General features: G+C 40.5%; 1 protein-coding gene across 1 annotated transcript in view; it reads right to left on the bottom strand.

Annotated features, from left to right (window-relative positions):
- The window catches only part of LOC138739387 (aminopeptidase Q-like), a 212,545-nt gene that overhangs the window by 152,715 nt on the left and 35,884 nt on the right, over positions 1 to 23,946 (bottom strand). Inside the window, 7 exon segments of the mRNA XM_069891363.1 lie at positions 77 to 142; positions 262 to 327; positions 6,630 to 6,731; positions 7,236 to 7,403; positions 9,480 to 9,634; positions 12,582 to 12,708; positions 17,185 to 17,321. Of these exon segments, the coding sequence (XP_069747464.1) occupies positions 77 to 142; positions 262 to 327; positions 6,630 to 6,731; positions 7,236 to 7,403; positions 9,480 to 9,634; positions 12,582 to 12,708; positions 17,185 to 17,321 (821 nt within the window).

Here is a 23,946-nt window from a genome sequence, read left to right as displayed (position 1 = left end):
AACAAAATTATTCATAGGATCCAAAATGTTCAAAACTGCTACGTGATGTGACATCTGCTGAAACCTGCACACTCACCATCTGCAAATGATTCCAGATATCATCTGTCACAGCATTGGAATAGGAAAATGCCTTTAGGTATGACTGCAAGGGAAAAAAGGGAAAACAAATATTTAAACATCTTTAATCACAATTTGAAGTGTTAATTCTATTAATGGAGACTTTACTAACTGAAATTAAGAAAAAATTCTTTATAAACTTACCCTAATCCCTTTCTGAAGCAGTTCATGTGTCATAAAATGGCAAGCCATGTGGATAATTATTGCACCCTATGCAGGGAAAGAAGAAAAAGAGATTCTTTTGATAAAATTAGGAAGTATATAAGAAAAATAAGAATTAATTGCCTGTCTCCTGAATATTTTCCAGTAGCTAAAGGAAGTGCACTGGTAAAGGATAGTGGGAAAATAACTTTAAATGTTAAAAACATGCAAGTATTGAACTAAATTCTCCCTTTTCACCCATTTGTTCAATTAATTGGGTCATGGCAGACCTATAGCTTAGCTTCCCTTATCTACCTTGGCTCAATAACTCTCAATAAGCCTGCCTAGCTAAAATCCTTACCCTTACTTTTGAAATGTTGTATTGATTTAATCTTGGCACTTTCTTAGGGAGAAAATTCTAAAAATATCTCTGGCCTTAAACAACCTGTCTCTGAATTTCTACATGATCTGATCCAGACTTCCCTCGCAGACGAAATAGTTTCTGGCAAATTTATTAACCCTATACTGAGCTTAAATATCCCAGTAAGATCATCATTTAAACTTCTATATGGAAATATATATGATCCTAGTCAATGGAACTTGCCCTCATCACTTTATCCTTTAACTGCGTATTGCTGTAGTGAACCTAAGATGCACTTCTTCCAAGTTGGCGTGACAAGAACTGAATCCAGGTCTCCAAAATAGAACTTTATTTGACTTGACCATAATTTACACTCATTTTTATTCTCGTCTCCTTGAGATAAAGGTCAATATTCCATTCATCCTTCCAATTATTTATTGCATCAAGAAGATGGGTGCTGCTCCCAGTGATTTAATGTCTTCATTAGATAAGAAAAGGCATATGGATAGCAAATCTGACAGAAGTGATCAGTTCCAGAATAGAAGATGCCAAGGTAATTAAACTACTTTTTATCTCAAGGTCCTGAATTCAAATCTAGTCCAAAAAGTTTGCTTGAAATACTGCTCTTATTATTAGCTGAAAGTATTCTCTGTGAAAGCATGAAAAGATTTTGGGTAATCTCGATTCTCTTATGAGGGAGGCAACCTTTTTTTTAAATAATTTTTTTATTTTTCACACTGTGAATCATGTCAACCAAAATATGTACAAATGTTTCTCATTAAATTTATACAGTTGACCTTTTCTCCCTTTTTTCCCCCTTTCCTTCCCTCCCCTCTACTCCCCCCCCAACCCATTAGTATTCAACATATACAATACAATAAAACCATAAACCAATATCTTCACACAAAGGAAAATAAACAAGAAAAATGTGTCATCTATTTATTACACACTGAATCTAGTTGATTTGTTTTCTTATCATTTTCATTTTAGGGGATGGAGGTCCAAGGCATGCTCTCTCTGATATGTTCCATGTATGGTTCCCAAAAAAGTTCAAACATTGTGACTTTATTTTTTAAATAATATATTATTTTTTCCAATGGAATACATTTATTCATTTCCATGTACCATTGCTGTATACTCATGCTCTCTTCCATTTTCCAAGTTGACATTATACATTTTTTTTGCTATCGCTAAGGCTATCATAATGAATTTTTTTTGTGCTTTTTCCAATTTGAGGCCTAATTCTTTACTTCTTATGTTATTTAAAAGAAATATCTGTTTTTTTTGGTATTCTATTTTTTGTAATTTTATTTAGTATCTGCTTTAGTTCTTCCCAAAATGTATTCACCTTCGCACATATCCAAGTTGCATGTAATGTTGTTCCCATTTCCTTCCCACAGCGAAAACATTATCTGATAATGTTGAGTCCCATTATTTTAATTTTTGAGGAGTAACATATATCCTGTGTAACTAATTATACTGTATCATGCGTAACCTCATGCAGAAATATTGTATTCTTCCTGCATTGATTTAACCATAAATTTGGCTAATTTATTCTTATTACTTGTCTTTTGTTCAGTTTTATCCAACAATGGGTCCAAATTAATGTTAAAATCTCCTCCTATCAATATATTTCCTTGTGTGTCTGCAATCTTCAAAAAAATATCCTGCATAAACTTTTGATCCTTCTCGTTAGGCACATATACATTGAGCAAATTCCAAATTTATGAGTATATCTGACATTTTATCATTACATACCTCCCTGCCAGATCTAATATTTTCTCCTCTATTTTAATTGGTACATTTTTGTTAAATAGTATGGCTACACCTCTAGCTTTTGAATTATAAGATGCTTCTGCTACGTGTCCTACCCAGTCTCTCTTTAATTTGTTATGTTCCGCTTCAGTTAGATGTGTTTCCTGTACAAATGCTATATCTATTTTTTCCTTCTTCAATAAATTTAGTAGCCTCTTCCTTTTAATTTGGTTATGCATTCCATTAATGTTTATAGTCATATAGTTCAACATGATCTTATATCTTGCTTATATTTATTTTCCACCTCTTTGCCACCTCCATCCCCCTTTTTCATCTCTTAGTTTTCTCTTATTAAACTTAATGTACGACAATACATTTAAAACATAAAGTACCCTCGCGGTTCCCACACCCACTAATATCTTAACCCAAAAAGTTCCCTCCCTCTCTGAGTTTCCCCTTATCCCTTGCTGGGCAACCACAACTCCCCTTTTCATTTGGATTGTAATCTTGCTCACAGCGTCAACTGATTTTGCAGTGACGGTTCTTACCTTTCCCCCCCACAGAAAACACATGTAACAAAGCTCTCTCTTTTTTTTTCACCCTTACTTCCTTCCTTCACTTCTCTTTTTCCTCTTTAGTTCTTTACATATACATTGTTTTTACATCTTTATATATACTTTATCGCCATTCTTCATTCTTATTACACCTCTTCATTTCTTCTTCTGTCCTGCAAACGTTCTGCGAATTCTAGCATTTCCTCTGGATCCGAGAACAGTCTGTTTTGCTCCCCGGGTATAAATATTTTAAGCACAGCTGGATGTCTTAACATGAATTTGTAACCTTTTTTCCATAAAATAATTTTCACTGTATTAAACTCCTTCCTCCTCTTTAAGAGTTCAAAACTTATGTCTGGATAAAAAAAAAATTTTGACCCTTGTATTCCAAAGGTTTATTGTCTTCTCTAACTTTATTCCTTGCCTGTTCCAGTTTCTCTTGTCATATATCTCAAAAAATTCACTAAGATGGATCCTGGTTTTTGATGTGCCTGTGGTTTCGGAGCTAATGCTCTGTGTGCCCTTTCTATTTCCATTTCTTCCTGTATTTCTGTCGTTCATAGGACCTTTGGGATCCATCCTTTTATCAATTCCTTCATGTCTGTGCTTTCTTCACCCTCCTTCAGGTCCACTATTTTTATGTTGTTTTCGTCTATATAATTTTCCAACATATCAATTTTCTGAGATAACAACTCTTGTGTCTCTTTAATTTTTTGTCACTTTCTTCCAATTTTTCTCTTAAGTCATTTACTTCCATTTCTACAGCTGTTTCCCGCTCTTCCACATTCTCTACTCTTTTCCCTATTTCTGTCATTACTAGTTCTAACCTTTGCATTTTATCTTCTGTTCTTTTCATTTTTCTTTTAATTGCATTAAATTCTAATGATAACCATTCTTTTAGTGATCTCATTTGTTCTTCAAAAAAGACTTTATCTATATTATGTCCATCAGTTTTACCTTCTATTTCTCTTTGTCCATCAGTTTTACCTTCTATTTCTCTGTGAAGATCTTGGTCTTCTTCTTCTGTGTCTGTACCTGTGTTTGTGTCTTCTTCTTCTCTTCTTTGTGTCTGTGTCACAGGGATTTTTCCTGTGGATCTGCTTGCATCTCTGTCGGGCCTCTTCTTGCTGGTCCTCCCCTCTTCGGTACACCTCTGTTGTGCCTCCTGCCATTGATCTTCTTGCCGGTCATCTCTCTGTCTCTCTCCCACGTCGCTCCCTTCTCTGCTGCCTTTCTCATCCTCCAGCTGACTGCCCTGGTGTCAGGCGTCCCTCACCTGTTTGCGCTGCGGCTGCCCGCTCCTCTGCTTGGCCCCCCTCCCACCAGTGTCCTCTTATTCCCTTGTTTCGTTGGTTGCGCACTTTTGTTTGACTCTGAGACCCATTTTTGAAGTCCACCGGCAGATGAGTCGCGACTCCGCAGGGCAGGCACTGACCTCTGGGGTCGGGTGCTCCTCGCCACCACAGCGTCCTGTTCCTTCGTGCAGGTAAGGCCTTCTTCTTTCTTCTTCGGCGATTTTTCTATATCTTTTATTCCAGTTGTTTTTATTTTCTCCTTCTTGGATGCCATTCTCCTTCTCTGTAACTTTATCTTCTATTTCTTATATTTTATTTTTCTTGTTCTTTGTCTTTTTCTAACTTTTTTCCTGTTTTCCAGGAGAGGGCTGGTTTTCCTGACCGGCCACTACTCCATCACGTGACTCCTCTCGAGGGAGGCAACCTTGAGTGTAAAAGTACAAGTCATTTATTGAACTGTATAAGAAACCACTGTTAGCTCATCAGTACTATGCAGAACCACATCTAGATGTGGTGCAGATATACCAGCTCACACTAATGCAGTTGCATACAATTCTCTAATTATAGTACTCTTCAAATTTAGAAAAGTTGGCCAAATTGAATACAAGGAAAAGATAAAAGATTGGAAGTTGGTATGTGCATAAATTTATGAAAGCATGAAAATGCCCCACTGTTGTTTGTGTCTATGTTTTTTGGATGCACACTTTCTGCAACGAGACAACAACCAGCTTTCTACAGTAGCACAAAGTTGAGTGTAAATACAGAATTCCCATGCTCTCTGTGATAGAACATAACATAACATAACAATTACAGCACGGAAACAGGCCATTAGGCCCTTCTAGTCCGCACCGAACCAAACACCCCTTTCTAGTCCCACCTCCCTGCACAATGCCCATAACCCTCCATCTTCTTCTCATCCATATACCTGTCCAACCTTTTCTTAAATAAGAATATTATTTGGCATCATGTCTCTAGCTCTTAAATTGGAAGCAACTGCTGAACTCGATTACTATTGAAAGTCATTTTACAACTTGTGAAGTTCTACAAAAACAATAACCAAATTGGCATGGGAACAGAGCTCCCATTTCAATGGAGATGATTTCAAGATCTGGGTAGAAGTGTTAAACAGTCAGAGAGATTCCTTGCTTACTTAGGAGTGAAGGACATCACCTGGAACCAACTGATGTAAGGAAGGATGTAGGCAGATAGGTATCAGTGTGCCATAATGTCCAAGGATCTGGTCACACTGGTCATATTTCTGCAATCTTCTAACCTTGGCCAGAAATGTGATGAGTGTGAACAGATCCTCGAGTATTATGGGACACTGATATATATCTGGCTACAAGGCAGAATCAATTTGTGGTATGAGAAAAAGAGACAGAGGAAGAAAAAGGCATCATTCACTAGTGCCTCTATACAATCTCCTCAGAGGTGTAACATAAAATCATCTATTTCAGAAGGACAGAGACATGGAAATTGCATCACTTTGAGTATTTGGAATTCTCATTCTTTCTTAGTTGGTGGTGCTGGGTATTTCTGGGAGGTCATCATTTACTGCTTATTCTTATTTGCTATTGAGGGTTGTCAGAAGATGCTTTTGAGACTTTGTATCAGGACTTGTGATAAAGGGCGATACTCTCATAGGCTAGGTTCAATCTAATGAATTAACAGGTACACAGGAGTTGGAAGTTGCAAGGTGCAATCCTTGTTTATTTTTAGACGACCTATTTTGAGACCTTTTCTGGAAGTTTTGCAAATGATTGACACTTGATTGGAAAGTGGCATAATTGTGCGCATGGCTGTCAATGCCATCAGCTGTTATGTGAAGAATGTGGTAGAGCATTCTTCTTTTTCTTTGAGATTACCCGCAAATAAATTTGGGATATTTTTCACTGACTCTGTATCTACATTCATTGAGGCTAGGATGGTTTCACTGACAGTTTCTTTCAAACTCTTGAACAGACCTCTCATTTGTAAAAGGTGATCTCTTGATCTCACAAACCTGCTTTAACTGCACTTTCCTCTGTAAAATTATATTCAATACTCTTGTTTTACTTTGTACTACTTGCTGCACTCGTGCACGGGTTGATTTGTCTGAATAGCATGCAAAACAAAATTTTCACTGAGATATCAGTGCACGTGACAATAATAAACAATTTGTTTCAATTACAACCGTGGAGAACATTTCCACATCCTTGATAAGAGGCTTACTGATGGTGGAATCGAAGGGGTGACTGAAATATTTTATTTAAGAAATAGCAACACAGGAATGCCACCTGAAAGCTAAATTCTCATTGAATTATTACAACACAAACAAGTATGCATTTAGATTTCCTCAAAGACATGCTAATTCCAGATACAAGCTGAAATCTATTTGCAATTTTCAAGATTTGATCTGGAATTCACCTTGGAGTAAGTAATGCCATTGAACATTTGTCTGATTTCCTCAAATGTTCTCACATATTCTTCCTTCTCTATTAAAGATTGTGAGTGAAAATATTCATGACCGTGAAGCATTTTATATACACGAGCATTGAATTGTACATCATCCTGCAATAAATCAATACAGTAATTAGTGTATTTCATGTTAAGTAACATAAATAAATAGCCCATCCCTTCAACATGTTCCATGAAGTATGTTTTTCACCTATTCATGTTTGCCTAGTTCAACCTTTAAATGTGTTAATTGGCAATTGTCAAATGGATCTGTTTTGATTGAGGATACATTTTAAAGAATATTCCCATCCTTTTTGTTTAGATGCTTTTTAATATTTTCAATGACCAATAGAAGTATAATGTCTTCATTCTCTTTTAAGACTTGGCTGTAATAATTTAGCAATCACATTTTACAAACCAGTAACAAATATCCCTCCAAAGTTGATCAGTATTTCTTGGGAGCTTCTGGATATCCCAGCGATGAGAAAGTTGCTATAAAACTGCATTTATTCTCCCTTATAAAACTGTGCCTGTAGATTCAGACATTTATCAGTTCTTAGGCAAAGTGTTAATGATGCAAGCAGACTATCTGAGACCAATAACAGAACTTTGACTATTAAAATAAATAGATTTGCTTACAAGTGGATTCACAAGAGAAGCACCTATGAATTCAAAGTATGTTGCAAATCCTTCATTGAGCCACAGATCATTCCACCAGTTCATAGTAGCCAGATTTCCAAACCACTTCAAAAAAAGAGAAAGCTCATTTTAAATTGTAAATACTTCTTATCGTGTAATCAGGCCGGCAAAAACAATTTAATGAAACCCATCAAGCAAATGCATTTGGTCTGCCTGCTGCCTTTAAAAGCTGTTAATATGCAGACCATGCCAATTATTGGATCCTTACCACACCCACGTTATAGACTCAAATCGCAACATTACAGTGGGTGAGCTGGAGAGCAGGGATCGCTTCTTCCTCTACAGTGCTATGGAAAATAGCGCCTATAGCGGGGGTGGCCAACCTCACGTGAGAGCTGGTCTTGGTAGCCAACAAGTTGTATTTGGCTTCGGGCTTTTCATTAAGTTGAGAGTAAACAGGAGGATGAGGGAAGGTGGACAGAGCGGAGAAGAAAGAGGCGTATGTTCTTTGTATGTCAGGCGGGGTGGCAGCACTAGCCAGTGGGGGTGGGGGTGGGGAGGTGAATTCCATGCCTGGATCAAGGATTCCATGAAGGGGTCGATAGTCTAAAAGGTTTGGGAGCCCAATCTAGATGAAGAAGCAGAAGTAAGGTTGTGGATAAGACAAAGACTGGAGGAGTTATGGATGGTGCTGAAGGTTGTCGTAGGTTATCAAAGGATAGAGACAGAGTGCAGAGTTGGATGGAAAAGTGCCAGATGGTGTTCAATCCAGATAAGTGTGAGGTGACACATTTTTGAAGGTCAAACCAGCAAGCTATTAAGTATCTGACCATTAAACGTACTCAATGTGGAGGAACAGAGGGGCCTTGAGCTCCAAATCCATACATCTCTCAAGGTTGCCGTACAGGTTGATAGGATAGTTAAGAAGGCATATGGGATGCTGGGCTTCATTGATGGGGGATTGAGTTCCAGAGTTGAGAAGTCATGTTGCAACTCTCCAAATCTCTGGTGATACCACACTTAGAGTATTGTGTTCAGTTCTGATCACCTCATTACAGGAAGAATGAGGAAGGTATGGAAATTGCAGAGGAGATTTACCAGGTTGTTGCCTAGATTAGAAAATGAGGCAAGGTTAGCAGAGCTAGGAAAGAAGGATGAGAGGAAACTTAATAGAGGTCAACAAGATTCTGAGAGGTATGGATTAAGTAGACAGCCTGCACCTTTTTATCAGGGCAGGAACAGCAAACACCATGAAGACGTGTTTAGGGAAGAAAGTTTTGAGGGGCCATTCATTTGTTTGTTTATTTATTTACGCAGAGGGTTGTGGGCACATGGAATGTCTTGCCAGGGATGGTGCTGCAGGCTGAAGCATTTGGGTCATGGATGAAAGAAAAATGGAACGTTACAAGGTGGGAAGGGTTTAGTATTTTTTTTTGGTAGGAATATATAGGATGGAACAACATCGAGGGCCAAAGGACCTGTATTGTGTTGCAATGTTCTATGTTTTATGTTCCACTGACTGAACTTCAGGGAAGGCCGGAATTCTCACAGATCCATGTGTTTGCTAAGCCTCCTGCTCTCTGCAACAGGAAAAGACACAGACACCTTTTCTGCAGTGGAAAGGGTCAGTCATCTATCTAATACTGTACAGCAAACATGAAAATGTGGCAGGGACCATTACTTAAAACAATGATGCTCATGCCAAACTAAGGCTAACCAGCTACTTCCCTGGTTAATTCAATGACTTTACTCCCAGTCAAGCTGTACTTATCTGTCATCTCTTACACAGAGCAGAAAGGCTGAAGGATATTGCTCTCCAACTCCTCCTCCTGGCTGCTGTATGGCTCAGGGACAACCTACAGCCTGACATTGGTGAAAGCATCATAAGACAGTAGAGCAACTCGAACCAGTCCCATGTTTGCACAACCACAGCAACTTAATGCAAAGTTTTAGAAGAGCTATTATTTATATATGTGTTTTGAGAGAGTTTCATGACAACATGTGCAAAAGACTGTTCTCTCCCATCAATATTTAATCATTGGAATGGTTTGGTTCAAATGACAACTTTTAAATTATTAAACCACAAAACATGTGGTAGTGTGTCTCCAGCAGTTCTCAATCTCAAATTCCCAGCAGAAAGATGAACAGCAACTAACTTGGGAAAAGATTGCATTAACCTGCCTGGTGTGCCAGTTCATGAGCAACCAATATGGACACAATTATCTTAGCTTCAGGGGTTGACTTCTTTGGATGAGAACGCAGTAAATCTTTTTGGAAAACCAGCATACCCCAGTTTTCCATTGCACTTTCTTCGAACTGAGGTACTGCTATTATATCTGAAAGAAAAAGAGCAGAATGTGTCAGATGCAGTAAAATGTCTTGCAGTAAATTATAGCTCCCAAAACTAACAGTAACCCTGAAAATCACGTTTGCAGATGACACTAAAATTGTTGCATTTTGGAAGGACAAACCAAGAGAGGACATACATGGTAAATGTTAGGAACTGAGGAGTGCAGAGGAACAGAGGGATACATAATTCCCTGTGTCACAGGTGGCGTCACAGGTAGATAGGATTGTAAACAGAGGTTTTGGCCTATTGGCCTTCAAAAATCGAAGTATTTAGTATAGGAGCTGGGATGTTATAGCAAAGTTATATAAGACATTGGTGAGGCTAAATTTGGAATATTGTGTCCAATTTTGGTTACCTAACTACAGGAAAGATTTCAATAAGATGGAAAAAGTGCAGAGAAGATTTAGTAGAATGTTGCTCAGACTTCAGGAACTGAGTTACTGGGAATGGTTAAACAGGTTAGGACTGTATACCTGGAGCATAAAGAAAAATGAGGAGATTTGATAGAGGTATTTAAAATTATGAGGGGGATAGTCCGAGTAAATGTAGGTCGGCTTTTTCCAGTGAGGGTAGGTGAGATACAAAGCAGAAGACATGGGTTAAAGGTGAAAGGGGAGAGGTTTAGGGGAAACTTCTTCACAGAGAGAGTGGTAGGAGTGTGGAATGAGCTGCCATCTGAAGTGGTGAATGCGGGCTCAATTTTAACATTTAAGGAGAATTTGGACAGGTACATGGATGGGAGAGGTATGGAGAGCTATGGGCTGGGTGCAGGCAAAAATTAAAAAAATGGTTCGGCATGACCTAGAAAGGCCAAAGTGGCCTGTTTCTGTGCTGTAATATCCTGATAGGCAAGCAGTTGGTTGTCACCTGCCAAATTGGGCAGAAGTGTAGATTTTAACATTTGGGTAAATGCACAAACCTCAATGGTCAAGGCCCACCATCTGTATACACAAGGGGCCACAGTGTATTTTTAAAGTTCTCTTTTGCAAACATTGTGGGCATCAGAATCCTATAAACATTCAGCAGGTCAAGCTGGGATATGTGGATACTGAAAAAGTAGTCACCTTGACTTTTGTCAGAACCAGGAAAGAGAGATAGTAGCTATCTTGGAGAAAGAATAAATAAGACAAAGGGAATATCCATCTTAGGTCAAGGCCAGGATGCAGTGATAGCAAACTGTTCATGAAGAAAGCTTGATAGATTAACAAGGACGGTTAGATCGTAAGACACAAAGCTTTGTACATTTCTTTGAATTATCTCTTTCTAACTGTCCTCAATAACCTGTCATCAGATGATTTCATGAATAACTTCTCCCCACAGCATTCCTGGCCTCAGATGATCCTTTGTCATATCCATTGCTCCTCTTGGCAACAAGAAACTAATTGGTCTTCTCTCTTGACAAACATAAAAGCTGCGGATGATGGAATCTTGAGAGTAAAGAATTGCTGGAGGAAGTCAGCTGGTCAGACAGTCAACATGGTCAGTCAACATCTCAGATCGGGACCCTTTCAAAAATTGCAGATGCTGGAATCTTGAGTAAATGAAGAGAAACTGGAGGGATTCAGTGAGTCAGGCCCCATTCAAGGATAGAAACAGCCTGTCAATGTTTCAGTTCACGTCCCTTTGTTGAGAATGATCAAGGGCCCCAGCCCAAAACCATGGACAGTACACTTAGCACAATGCTATTACAGTGCCAGTTCCAGGGTTCTAATCCACTGATAAGGAGCTTGTATGGTCTCTCCACATCCGTGTGGGTTTCCACTGAGTTCTCTGGTTTCCTCCTGCATAGTTGATTAATTAGTCGCATTGGTATATTGGGGTGGCCCATGGGTAAGAAGGGCCTGTTACTGTGCTGTATCTCTTAACAAAACAATGACTAGCCATTTCTATCCATGAATGCTGCCTGACCCAATGAGTCCTTCTAGCTTCTCTATGGTCACTCCTTACCAGTTCCAATAAGGTTTCTTTGACCTGAATTATTAACTCTTTTACTTTCATTCACTGAGTGACATTATTATAGATTTCTAGCGTCAGCAGGTTTTTTTTCATGGTTGTGTTCAGAGAAGCGTGGTCTGAAGGACATTGCCTATCCAACACAGGCAACCACTAAATAGGTTAACCAGTTCACATAAATTTAACCAAACACAAATGGGAGAAACACGACAAGGTCTGTGATCATTTCCTCCTCAGCTGCCTCCCTCCCTTTCACAGCACCTTGCCTGCCTTGTCTTTGATTGGTCCGTGCATGGACTAATTCAACAGCAAACCAATTTTTGGACAAACAATTAAGTAATTGATTCAAGCAATAAATATGGAATAATTAGTGTTCCAATTCAGGAGTTTATGATTCAAAGAGGTGATAGTAAGAAACTGATCCACTAAGAACTGGGAGATGTGAAAAATGATGGTCAACTCAACAGCAGGTATTTTACACTACTGCCTTAAGATCAAGCTGATTCACAGTGACAATGGGCAGGTGTGGCACTGAGTGTCAAGCACATTACAAAACCAGTTGGGTTTTTACCACTACCCAGCAAGTTAAAATTGATCACTTACTGGTATTATCCAGTAAGTAAGTAGGATTTATTGAATTTTTTTTTGTTAACTTTCTAGAGTTGAGTTTAAATTCACAAGTAGTGATTTTAAACCTGGCTTACTGAAGCAAACGACCAGCTGCAATAAATTTGACCCTTCCAAAGTTAACAGTGTTTTGTATAAGTTACACACAATTCCAAGGGACTGTGAAAGTTGACCCCTGGACCTGTTGGCAAAAGTCCTAACAAATTCATGCCTGCTACTGCTGCCAATTTGAAGTGAAGTTAATGATTAATCTAAATGAGATCCAAAAAGTAAATTCACTCAGACATCATGCTGACACTACACAGAATATTGGAATAAAACCTTGGATAAGTGTACACAAAAAGATGACTTACCCAGTTTGGATAAGGGATAGCTTATATTAAAATATTCCTCAAAGAATCCAAGTGTTGGCCCTGTTATGTTTAATACATATTCAAAGTCACCACTTGATAAGGCTTCTTTATCTGCCCAAACACGAATCTGCAAAAGTATTTGAAAGTAAAATATAAAAGTTATAACTAAGCTTTCATTAAACTTTTGGTTTTGTATTAAAATTAACCACATTTTCTCTATAGAGTTTGATGTCATTCAGTGCCCTTGCTTATCCATATGCTTTGTTCACCAGCCATTCTGACTTGTGCATCAGAGGTGCAGTGCAGCCGGAGCACCACTCCGGCACCTCTTTGGGCTGCTTTGGGACCTCATAGGCCCACTCAGGGTGACGTACAAGACAACATTCCCCCCCCCCCCTCCCCCCCACTGCTGAACGTTCTTCTCTATTCTGGACATACCTGCTTCTTGAACAGCTGGTAGTCCTACAGTTCACTGTCAAATTATACAACATGCTGGCCACCAAGGTCAGGTCTCGTGAGACCTCCTTGTCACCAGTTTTGGTGAGCTCCAGCACCTAAAAGATTTGCCCTGCACCCCTGTTGTGTATTACAACAAGTCATTAACTGCATTTTACACAAAAATGCTGGAGAACCTCAGCAAGTCATGCAGTGTTAGTTATGTAACAACGATAAAACTACATGGCCCATATTTCGGGCCTAAGCCCTTCACCACTGCATGAGCAAAAAAGCAGGTTGGGGGAGGAACAGGAATGAGGAGCATATGGGTGATAGGGGAAGAGGAGAGCTCAGAATGGAGAGGGAAGGAGGTGGAGAGCTGGAGGAAAGGAGACAGAGGGATGAAGGACACAGGGGAGTTGTCCTCAATGTTAATGCCATCCAATTGGAGAGTGCCCAGATGGAACATTAGATGTTGCTCCTCCAATTTGCGGGTAGCCTCAGTTTGGCAGTGTCTGAGGCCATGGACAGACACACCAGTGTGGGAATGGGGCATGGATTGACATGTTTGGCTACTGGGAGATACCCGCCATTGCTACAGACAGAGTGAAGGTGCTCAGCGAAACAATCTTCCCAAGTCTAGATTCTCTGATGTCGAGAAGGCGAGAGCAGTAGCATTGGATGCAATAGATGATACACCCACAGATTCACAAGTGAAGTATTGCTTCACTTCGAATGTCTATTTGAGGCCCTAAATGGTAGTGAGGCAGGAGGCATGGGTGCAGGTTCAGCATTTCCTTTAGTCATAGGGGCAGGTACTAAAGGGTGAAATTAGAGGAAGGGATGAGTGCATGAGGGAGTCACGGAAGGAGCAGTCCTTGCAGAAGTGAAGAGGGGAAGGTGTCTGATTGGGCAATCAAGGTCAGGTGACCCAAGCAGCACTACAAAAGTGAGGCACTGTCTAGCAGAACAGTCATCGAGGGTGCATGTATTGTCAGAGTGAACTGAGTGGTAAGGCTTTGGATCAAGGGGCTTCGGCAAGAAGATGCTGAAGTGGTGGTGCAGGAGCTGAGGTAAGGACATCCCAAAGGAGGGACAAAAAAAAAAGGATTTAGCAGGTAGGCACAGGTAAGGGCAGGTTTTATTTATCTTGTATATATTTTTCCTCTAGTCATACTTAATGGGAATGGCAGCCAAGGCAGGAGAATGCTCCTTTTGCAGAATGTCAGTAGGCAGGGAAGTCAGCAGTATCCATGATGACTTCATCAGAAGTGCATCCAGCTGCAGATCCTAACATGCCGAGTTAAGGAATTAGACCTGGAGTTAGATGAACTCCGCTTCATTCAGGAGGCTGATGGAGTTACAGGGATGCTATATGCCTAGAAGGCAAGAGGAAGGTAGCTCGGTGTCAGACAGGAGAGGGAAGTGATAATTTAAGGGGGATCCTGCCCCCGCGATGACACAGTAAATGATGTGTCACGCAAACTAGTCTCCCCCACCAACTGTCAGTCTCCCTCCCATTGTCAATCGTGCTCCCCCCTGTGGTGAATCTCTGCTAAGTTGCCTGTCTCCCCTCTGGCAAGCCTTGCTGTACTAACATTGACTGTGTATTATCTCTACCGTTAAGGACATTCCCCTTGGGTATAACTGTGTCTGCACCCATTGTCTTTCATTATTGGACCAGAAGTGTCTGCCAATAAAAGCCATGAATATTGTTTGATTGCATTGTCTTTGTTTACTTCATCAACTGGCACTACACCCCGAACCCATGGCAGCTGACCCCTCCGCCCCAGCCCACCGATCATGGCACCCCCTCCCCCCCACACTGGCCCACTGATTGTGGCATCCCCACCGGCCCAATGAACGCAACATCCCCTCCGGCCCTGATGACCATGGGGATCCCTCTGCCCCGCCAGCGACCCCACTCTCCCCTTTTGCCAGGGATTCCGTGTCATAGGAGTAACTGGGTCAGCCATTTTCGCTTTCAAGCCACGGGAGGACGTGACCTAGGTAAGTTTTAATAGGTTCCTTGACTACCTCCAAGGTAGGGCAGGGATCCATTTGATTTTAGACGTGCCTAACCGTGCTGGACCCTTTCAAACTGCCCTGTGAAAGGGGCGCTAACTGGGCAAATTGCCAGGTTAACCCCATTTTACAGGGCAGTTTAAAAACGCCTACTGAGGATCCGTAGATTGGCCTCCAGCACACCTGGAGCCTCTCTAGCTACACAAACCCCTGTTCCATCTGTTGCAACCCAAGTTCCTGGTCCAAACTTCTGATATGACCAGGAAGCCTTCAGCATCTAAAGCCCTTCAGGAGACCACCTTGCCTTCAGCTCCTTCTTGAATCCCAGTTCCAATTCCTGGCTTCCATGAGCCAGTTGCTGGTAGTCTATAGCTGTCCTTCAGCTACTGAGCCTCTCACTGGTCCGCTGCTGTAGGATCATCTCCTAAGTTTCTCCTTGTTAATTGTAGGTTGGGGGGCGGGTGGGGGGGGGGGGGGGGTTGTTCTCCTAATTTAGAGTGCCCTGCACCGGTCTGCTGTTTTGCCAGAGTCTTCAACCCCTTGAAGCCACTGCCACCACAGTCAACACCATCTTGGGCGCAGACCCCGCGGTTGCACGTTTTTAAATAAAAACTCCATTGGTTCCTTCAACACCCCGTTTAAAGCCTGTACAGAACCATCAGCATAAGGACCAGGCAGTTGGACTCTGCAGAGGAGCACTGTACCTGTGCTCCTCACTTTCACCAGTCCCCACCAGCAGGGGTGCTGCTATTAAAGCAGCTCAGGATGCACCACCATTTTTTTCCCCAAACGACACTCGTAAAACAATTGGTAACCTAACAAGAGATTTATCGATAATCTCTAAATTGCACAGATGGTGTCGATCCTTCCAGCTGTTTGGCAATAGATCTTTGTTTAGTAGATAGAAAATTAGCTGCATATAGCAATATGGACATTAAATCCACACTGTATATTGGTTCATATTATGATCAATGTAATCTGTACTCTTTGTAGTAAATGAGCATTTTACATGGTGAGATCTTTTAAAATTGCAGCAGGCAGCACAACCTCACCTTCCAAATGTGCACGCATGAATCTTACACCAAATGGAGGCAAATTGTACCTTTAGCATCCAAGCATCAGGAAATACACAGTCAAATATCATAGCATGGAATTGCACTGTACTCCAAGAATTCAGAATAACATGACACCATTTTTAAATACTCTTTCTCAAAGAGGTTTGCAAGCATTTTAATTATTTTATGGAACCGCCACTCATTTCCCTCCTTTCTCTGACTGCCTTTATTTCTTTTCCGAGAGTTAATTCTATTACAAAAGAGTATCTCACTGCATTTGTTCAAATTAATTTGGAATGTTACTGCCCACTCTGTATGTTATCTTGAGTATATTCTTGTACCATCTGTCATTATATACAACCCGAATCTGGAGACTAATACAAATTTTGATAGAATTATTTACGTCCAAAACATTTTGCCTGGAGGTCAGTAACTGCTATTTGTGATTTTCGTGAATGATTTGGACTAAGAAGACAAAGGATAAGTTAATAAGTTTGCTGATTACACAAAGGTTAGGTGCTGTGAATAATGTGGAAGGCTGTCACAGGTTATAATGTGATATTTGCAGGCTGGAGAATTGAATGGAGAAACGGCATATGGAGCTCAATCCAGAGAAGTGCGAAGTAATGCACTTTGGAAGATTAAACCTGAAGGAATTCCGGCAGGATTCTTAATAATGTGGGGGAACAGAGGGACCTTGGGGTTCAGGTCCATAGCTTCCTCAAGTTTGTTGTGCAAGTTGATAGTGAGGATTGAGTTCAAAAGCCACAATGGAATGTTGCTACTCTATAAAACTATTTCTCTCTGAGCTATATTTTACTCCTACTCTCTGGTTTTTATTATTGTGTCAATTTTATTCATTTGCCTATTTGATCCCTAATTCCCCTTGCTCCAATTATTTATGAATTAACTTTCTTACTTCTAGGTTTTTCTCACGGTAACTTCAATGTAAAGACTAATTCAGTTCAGAAACATGTCTTTGAATTGATATAATTTTGTACTTAAGCAGAGTTAAAATTTCTAAAAAAATATAGCTATGCACATAATTGTCAAATGAAATAGAGAGTATAAAGAACAATCATATTTACCTCAACGCCATTGTATGTTGTGTTAATGTAACCATAGTCACTAACCATAAAAGCAACTAGATATGTGGACATCTTCATGGTGGTGTTAAATGTTGTAACTTTCCATATACCATCCTCTTCCAGTCTCTCTGAAAAATCTAAAAATTTAAACGTTAAGCCTAAATAATTTCCTATCATTTTGCAGTGGTAAAAATGTTGGCATTAGACTGACTCATCTGTTGCTACTCAGGGATTTGTGGCTCTGCTGAGATTTTTGCAGGGATATGACAGACTTTCTCATGTCTTCTGATCCTCCGGAAGAATTTCCAGTTGTTTAATTCAAGGCAGAACTATAAAGGCACTGTGCTGGCACACAATGAACATTCGTACTAATTTCTGGGCAGACTGCTATTTTTTATTTGGCAACCATAGCTGCTTTCTTTTGTGAGTCAGGCATTATTACCACTAATATCAATGGAAGAAACTGTTCATTCACAATAGTCTTACATAATTTAATTACTATTCCAAAACATAGCTTTAATTCTCCAGATTTCAATATAATCAAACTCTCCTTGTTTTCTGCTTTAAATAATCTCCAGTCCTTTGTGATATTTAAGAAATATTCACTCATCTCTTCCCCATTGTTATGGAGCCACTTTTAGTCAGTAGAGGGGAATCAAGCAGCCAGCAGACCTCTATCCCACCACTCACCATCTAGGCACAAGTCCGCCAACTGGCCAAGCAAGTAAGAAGCTTCCTGTATCTATGAATTCCATGAGAAAGTGAGCAGGGTGTGAAAATATTTGGAATATCCCTGGAATATAACTTCTTAAAACATAATTATTTAGAAATCACCTGTTGGTAAACAAGGAAACCTGCAGATGCTGGGGTTGAGTGCATTACACCAAAGTTCTGGAGAAATCAACACGTCATGTATCATCCATAGACAGCAAAAAAGCGTCAATGAAGACAGATACAATTGCAGTAACAGAAAGCCTTTCTGCAGTCTGCTACACATTGATACTTAACAGGAGGATTCTCCTCGGCAATCTTGTCCCAGTAATCAATTGGCAACCCTCTGAATCGCATTTTGGAGACAGCTCACCAGAGGCACAATGGACACAATCGTCACCACCAAACAACTCCAATAGGAATGTATCAATCACCATACACGGCTTGAAGTAAAAACACAAAATGCTGGATAAACTTATGCAGCAAAGGTGAAAATACATAACCGACGTTTCGAATTTGAGACTTCATTAAGGTATGGAAGAATGTTGGTAGGCATCCAAACAAAAGGATGAGGTTGGGGAAAGAGGGGGCAAAGGCAGGAGATGATAGGTGGAGAAAGGAGGGAGGGAACAGCAGTGATCGTGGGAGGAGGGATGGCTTGGTGGGTGGAGGGTGGAAGAGAAGGGATGAGAACTGGAAAAACTGGAAAGGGGGAGCGGAAAAATGGACAAGCAGGTTAGAAGCAAGCAGCCATCTGGCTGGAGAGTATCCAGACAGAAAATAACATGGCTTCTTTGATCTCACAACATTTTGACACTCCATCATTAACTTGCCCACAGAAATTTGCCCGATCTTAAGCCTTGATATTGTACCACTTTAATCATCTAAATTTACATAATAATTTGGATGCCTTATATCAATAAAAAATGCAATCAGAATAAATATTGACATACTTTCAATCTGCCCCCCCCCCTCCCATTGTAAGACTGTTATAAATGTTTAGTGATTCATTAAAGATGCTCACCAAAATGTTCATTTTTTCCACTGGTATATCTATCCATACATCAAATTTAAAAATCTCATCCATATGTTTATTGTACAGTAAAACCTTTTTAATTTTAACAGAAGGTAACATTACCTTCATCATGCCAAAGGAACATTCACCCATTATGCACCCAAAACGACTTTCATTTATATTCTGAAAATGTTAGACAGGTGACATCATGACAGATGGTCAATTTGTTCCATGAAAATTTATGGACAAAACCATGACCCATTCTTTAGTTCACGCGTTGGTGTCAACTTTTATTAGTCATAAATTTTTAACTTTCAATTTCCTTTGCATTTAAACCCAAGTACACAAGTAATCAGGCAGAAACCAACAAAGCAAAATTAAAAATCCAGATCCTCCTGGTGCATGAACGAATGCAAAATGAGTTGAGACGTTTTATTTAAGATTGATAAAGATATGTTCGATATTTTCATGGGCCCTGATTATTTTATGCTGATTTGATTGAACTTAGACTGGATGCAACTGGATATTGACAAACTAGACATAAATTTAGGATAAGCTGCAGTACATCACACAAGGAAGAAGTAAAACTCACTGAGGGCAAGCCATAGGCCATAATAGATAGGAGCAGCATTAGCCTATTTAGCCCATCAATCCTGCTCTGCCATTTGAATCATGCCAGATGCAGCCTTCCTTTCAACCCCATTTTCCTGCTTTCTCCACATAACCTTGGACACTCAAGAACCTATAAATATACCCAATTAAATCACCTCCACAGATGCTGTGGCAACAAATTGCACAGATTCACCACCCTCTGACTGAAGAAGTTTCTCCTCATCTTTGTTCTAGAGGGATGTCCTCTTATTCTGAGGCTGTGCCCTCTGGTCTTGCACTCTCTCACTACTGGAAACAGCTTCTCTGCCATCCACTGTCTAGAGTGGATTCAGAATTTTTCAGTGAGATCCCCTCCCTCATCCTTATGAAATTTAATGAGTACAGGCCCAGAGCCATCAAATGCTTCTTGTTCATTAACCCTCTCATTTTGGGATCATTCTCATAAACTTCCCCTGGATCCCCTCCAATGCCAGGAAATCCTTCCTTAGACACAGGGCCCAAAACTGCTCAAAATAGTCCAATACTCTGATCAATGGCTTATAAATTCTCAGCATTACATCCTTGCTTTTATATTCTAGTTGTCTCAAAATGAATGTCAACCTTGCATGAATCAACCTGCAAATTCAGTTTTAGGATTTCCTGCACTAGGACTCCCAAGTCAATTTGATTCTCCATTTTGAGTTTTCTCCCCTTTTAGCTAATAGTCTACACCTTTATTCTTTCTACCAAAGTGCATGACTATACACTTCCCTACAGTGTGTTCCATCTGCCTCTTTTGTGCTAATTTCCTAACCTGTCCAAATCCCTCTGCAGACTTCCTGCTTCCTCAACGCTACCCATCCCTCCATCTATCTTCATATCATCCGAAAACTTGGCAAGAAAGCCATCAATTCCATCACCTAAATCATTTACATATTGTTACATCAAAGACCAGCAACAATAGAAATTCACCAAGACAATTTTATTTTAAAAACAATATTTTTTATTGATAATTAATAATCTTACTTAAATCTAAACTTAACTCCATCTATGTGCAAATGTGTGTGTGTGTGTGTGTGTGTGTGTGTGTGTGTGTGTGTGTGTGTGTGTGTGTGTGTGTGTGTGTGTGTGTGTGTGTGTGTGTGTGTGTGTACTATTACAGCTTTGGCACAATTCTGGAAAGTCAATTCAAAGTTTAGTCTTAGAAATCCTGTGTTGAAACCCAGAACCTTTAAATTCATGTTCAGAAGTAATTATGAAGTAGAAGAAATACTGAATGATCAGACTGCTCAAAATCCACAAATCCTTGTTGAGTTGCTTCCAGACAAATGTTCTTTCATACAAATGATTTTTACAACTCCTCTCTTCCTTACGTAGGGGAAATGAAATGTGAGACTTACACAATGCTTTCAAAAACCCAGACAAGGGTCAGATGAAATGACCACCAAAATGGTCATGCTCAATAAGACAATTCTCCTGCTTGTTTTACCCAGACAAGGGTCAATCTAAAATGACCATTACTATGGTCACAGTGTTCTCTGGTTATTTGTTAATCAATCTTATTTCTTCAAGTATCTTAATCACATGACTTGTTTGATCAATACCAAAATCCAGTTTGTTTCAATTTCCCAAAAACATGACTCATAAGCAAATGACTTCTTTCTTCACAGATGTCTTTTCCTTGGGTAAAAGAATCCATCGTTCTGGTTCTTAATTGAGAGCATTAACTCTGTTTATAGTTTTGACTCAGGGCACTTAAGGTGGAACTCCACGAGTCATCTTCAATCTGCCATCAAAGGCCCCGTTTATTCCCACTATGCCTTCTGCTAAAAAAATCTTGTTTAGCAGTCTCATCTGCAGCACCTTGTCAAAGGCTTTCTGAAAATCCAAATACATAAACACCATCCACTGATTCTCCTTTGTATCTGAATAAAAACCCTTTTCCTGTCCTTCCAGTTGTTTCACAAAAAAATTGCACCCACACTTCTTCCCTCACCATGGACCAGGGCCCCAAAAAGGCCTTTCACGTGAGGCAACACTTCACTTGTACATCCAGAGGACTTATTTACTGCATCTAGTGCATCCTTTGTGGCATTCTCCTCATCAGAAAGGCGGGTTGCAGACTGGGAGGTTGCTTCACTCTGCACTTCCACTCTGTTTGCAACCACAGTGACCTCCCAGTGGATCACTCTCCCACACTCACGTACCACCTGTAGATTGGAAGAACACCTTGGCACATGGCACGAACATTCACTTTACTGCTTTTCATAAACCTGCTTGCCTTTACTTCATCCTCCCCCTTTTCTATCTTTTCAGTTCTTTCACCCACACTGTCCTACCAACCTTCCCCCTCATTGCTGCTATCCCCTCCCTCCTTTCTCCACCTATCATCTCCTGCCTTGCCACCCACCCCCTCCTACTCTTCTGTTCGGATGCTTGCGGGCATTTTCTCATGATGAAGGGCTCAAGTCAGGACCGTTGGTTATGTATCTTTACCTTTGCTACATAAAGGACACTGATCTGCTCAGCTTCTCCAGCATTTTGCTTTTTTACTTGTCTGACCTGTTTGTTACTTCCTCAAAGAATTTCAACAGTTTTGTCAAGTGAAATCTTCTCTGAAAGAAACCTTGCTGATTTGGGCCTATTTTATCATGTGCTTTCATCACAGACTACAAAGCAAAACAGGGCAGACAAACAAAGAGCACGTCCTTCCCAGATAAATAATGCATTCTACGCTCCCTTTGAGCAAGAGGGCAGCAAGTTACTAGCACACACCTGCCAAACCACGAGCATACCCACACACACAGATACCAGATTGACCTTCCAGAGAGTGGACCTGTGGAAAGTGACTGGACCTGATGGAGTCCCTGGTCGTATCCTCAGTGCCTGCACAGGCTAGCTGATAACTGCATTCACAGAAGTCTTCAACCTCTTTCCACCAAGGTGAAATGCCCATGTGATTCAAGAAGCCCCTGTCAATCTGCTGTTAAAGAAGAATGTAGTGACGACTCTAGATTACTATTCGCTGATGGCTCTAACATCCAGTCATAAAGTGCCTTGAGAGTTTAATCATGGCTCACATTATCTCTAGCCTACCAGGCACCATCAACCCACTCCAATTAACTGCTGTGGAACAAGTCCACAGCAGATGCTATTCCCCTGGCCCTACACTCAGCCTTAAAATATGTGGACAAAACACCAACATTAGATGAGGATTCATTTATTGTAGCTCTTCCTTCATGACAACAGTACTAAACAATCTCATTGCAGATTCAGCGACCTTGGTCTCAGCAGCCACTTCTGCAATTGGATCGACAGCTTCCTATCCCAATGGCCACAATCTGTAAGGATCAGTGCCAACACCTTCTTCATAATCATTCTGAGCAGCAGGAGGGCTGTGTACTCATCCCCTTGTTATACTCTGTGTATACAAATGTGTGACCAGACACCGTCTATGCGCCATCAACAAATTCATGGTTGACACCACTGTCATAGGATGAGGCAGAGGGACTAGTGACTTGTTGCCAGGACAACAACCTTCTACTCAATATTAACAAGGCCAAGGGGAGGGTGATACACTTCCAGAAGATACACTCCCTGATCCACATCAATGGTGCAGAGGTGGAGACAGTAGACAGCATCATGTTCCAAGGAATAAATATCTCTAGTAATTTGTCCTGGTCCACCCACGTCAGCACATTGGCCAAGAAAGCGCCCCGGTGCTGCCACTTCGTCAGAAAGCTGAGGAAATTTAACATGCCACCAACATCTACAGGTGCCCCATTGAAAGCATCCTGCCAGAGTGCATCATCGTGTAGTATGGGAACTGTTCCATCCTAGACCACAAGAAACGACTGAGTTTCCAAATGCGTCTCAGGCCACACATCCCCTCATTGACACCCAAATGCCGCAGCCTTGGAAAAACTCAACCCACCCTCGCCACACTCTCTTTACCTTCCAGCAATCTGGAAGAAGATTCACACATCTCCATATTTCTTTCCTGCCTACACCAGACACCTAAATTAACCACACAATAGAAATGCTGCCTTTGTTCTGTATCATTCGATCTCTCTCGGCAACTTTGTACTTCTGAACTGCGCCTTACTTCTTTACTATGTGAGAGATGACTAGTGGAACTGCTCATAAAACACACTCCATCACTGCGTCTTGCCACATGTGCCAATGAACATTACTGTCTTCTATCATTTTAATTCAAAGGATTCATTCCCATATCAAAAACTACCAGCTTACACAACATTGGGTGACACTCTGAGCTGATATGCACTTGCACATTCTTGACAAGACACCAAGACGAAAAAAAATGGAAGCCTAAGCAAGTCAGTGGGACATTTTATTTAGGGTTTTACAGTTGAGGTGGAACTTCTGACCACTGATCACCAGCAATGCCGACATCATCATTTATTGCAAATCCTTAATTTTTAAAA

The sequence above is a fragment of the Narcine bancroftii genome, chromosome 1, assembly GCF_036971445.1.
Source record: "Narcine bancroftii isolate sNarBan1 chromosome 1, sNarBan1.hap1, whole genome shotgun sequence".
Lineage (NCBI taxonomy): Eukaryota > Metazoa > Chordata > Chondrichthyes > Torpediniformes > Narcinidae > Narcine > Narcine bancroftii.
Note: the sequence above shows the minus strand (reverse complement) of the source record. Positions and strands in the feature narration are given on the sequence as shown.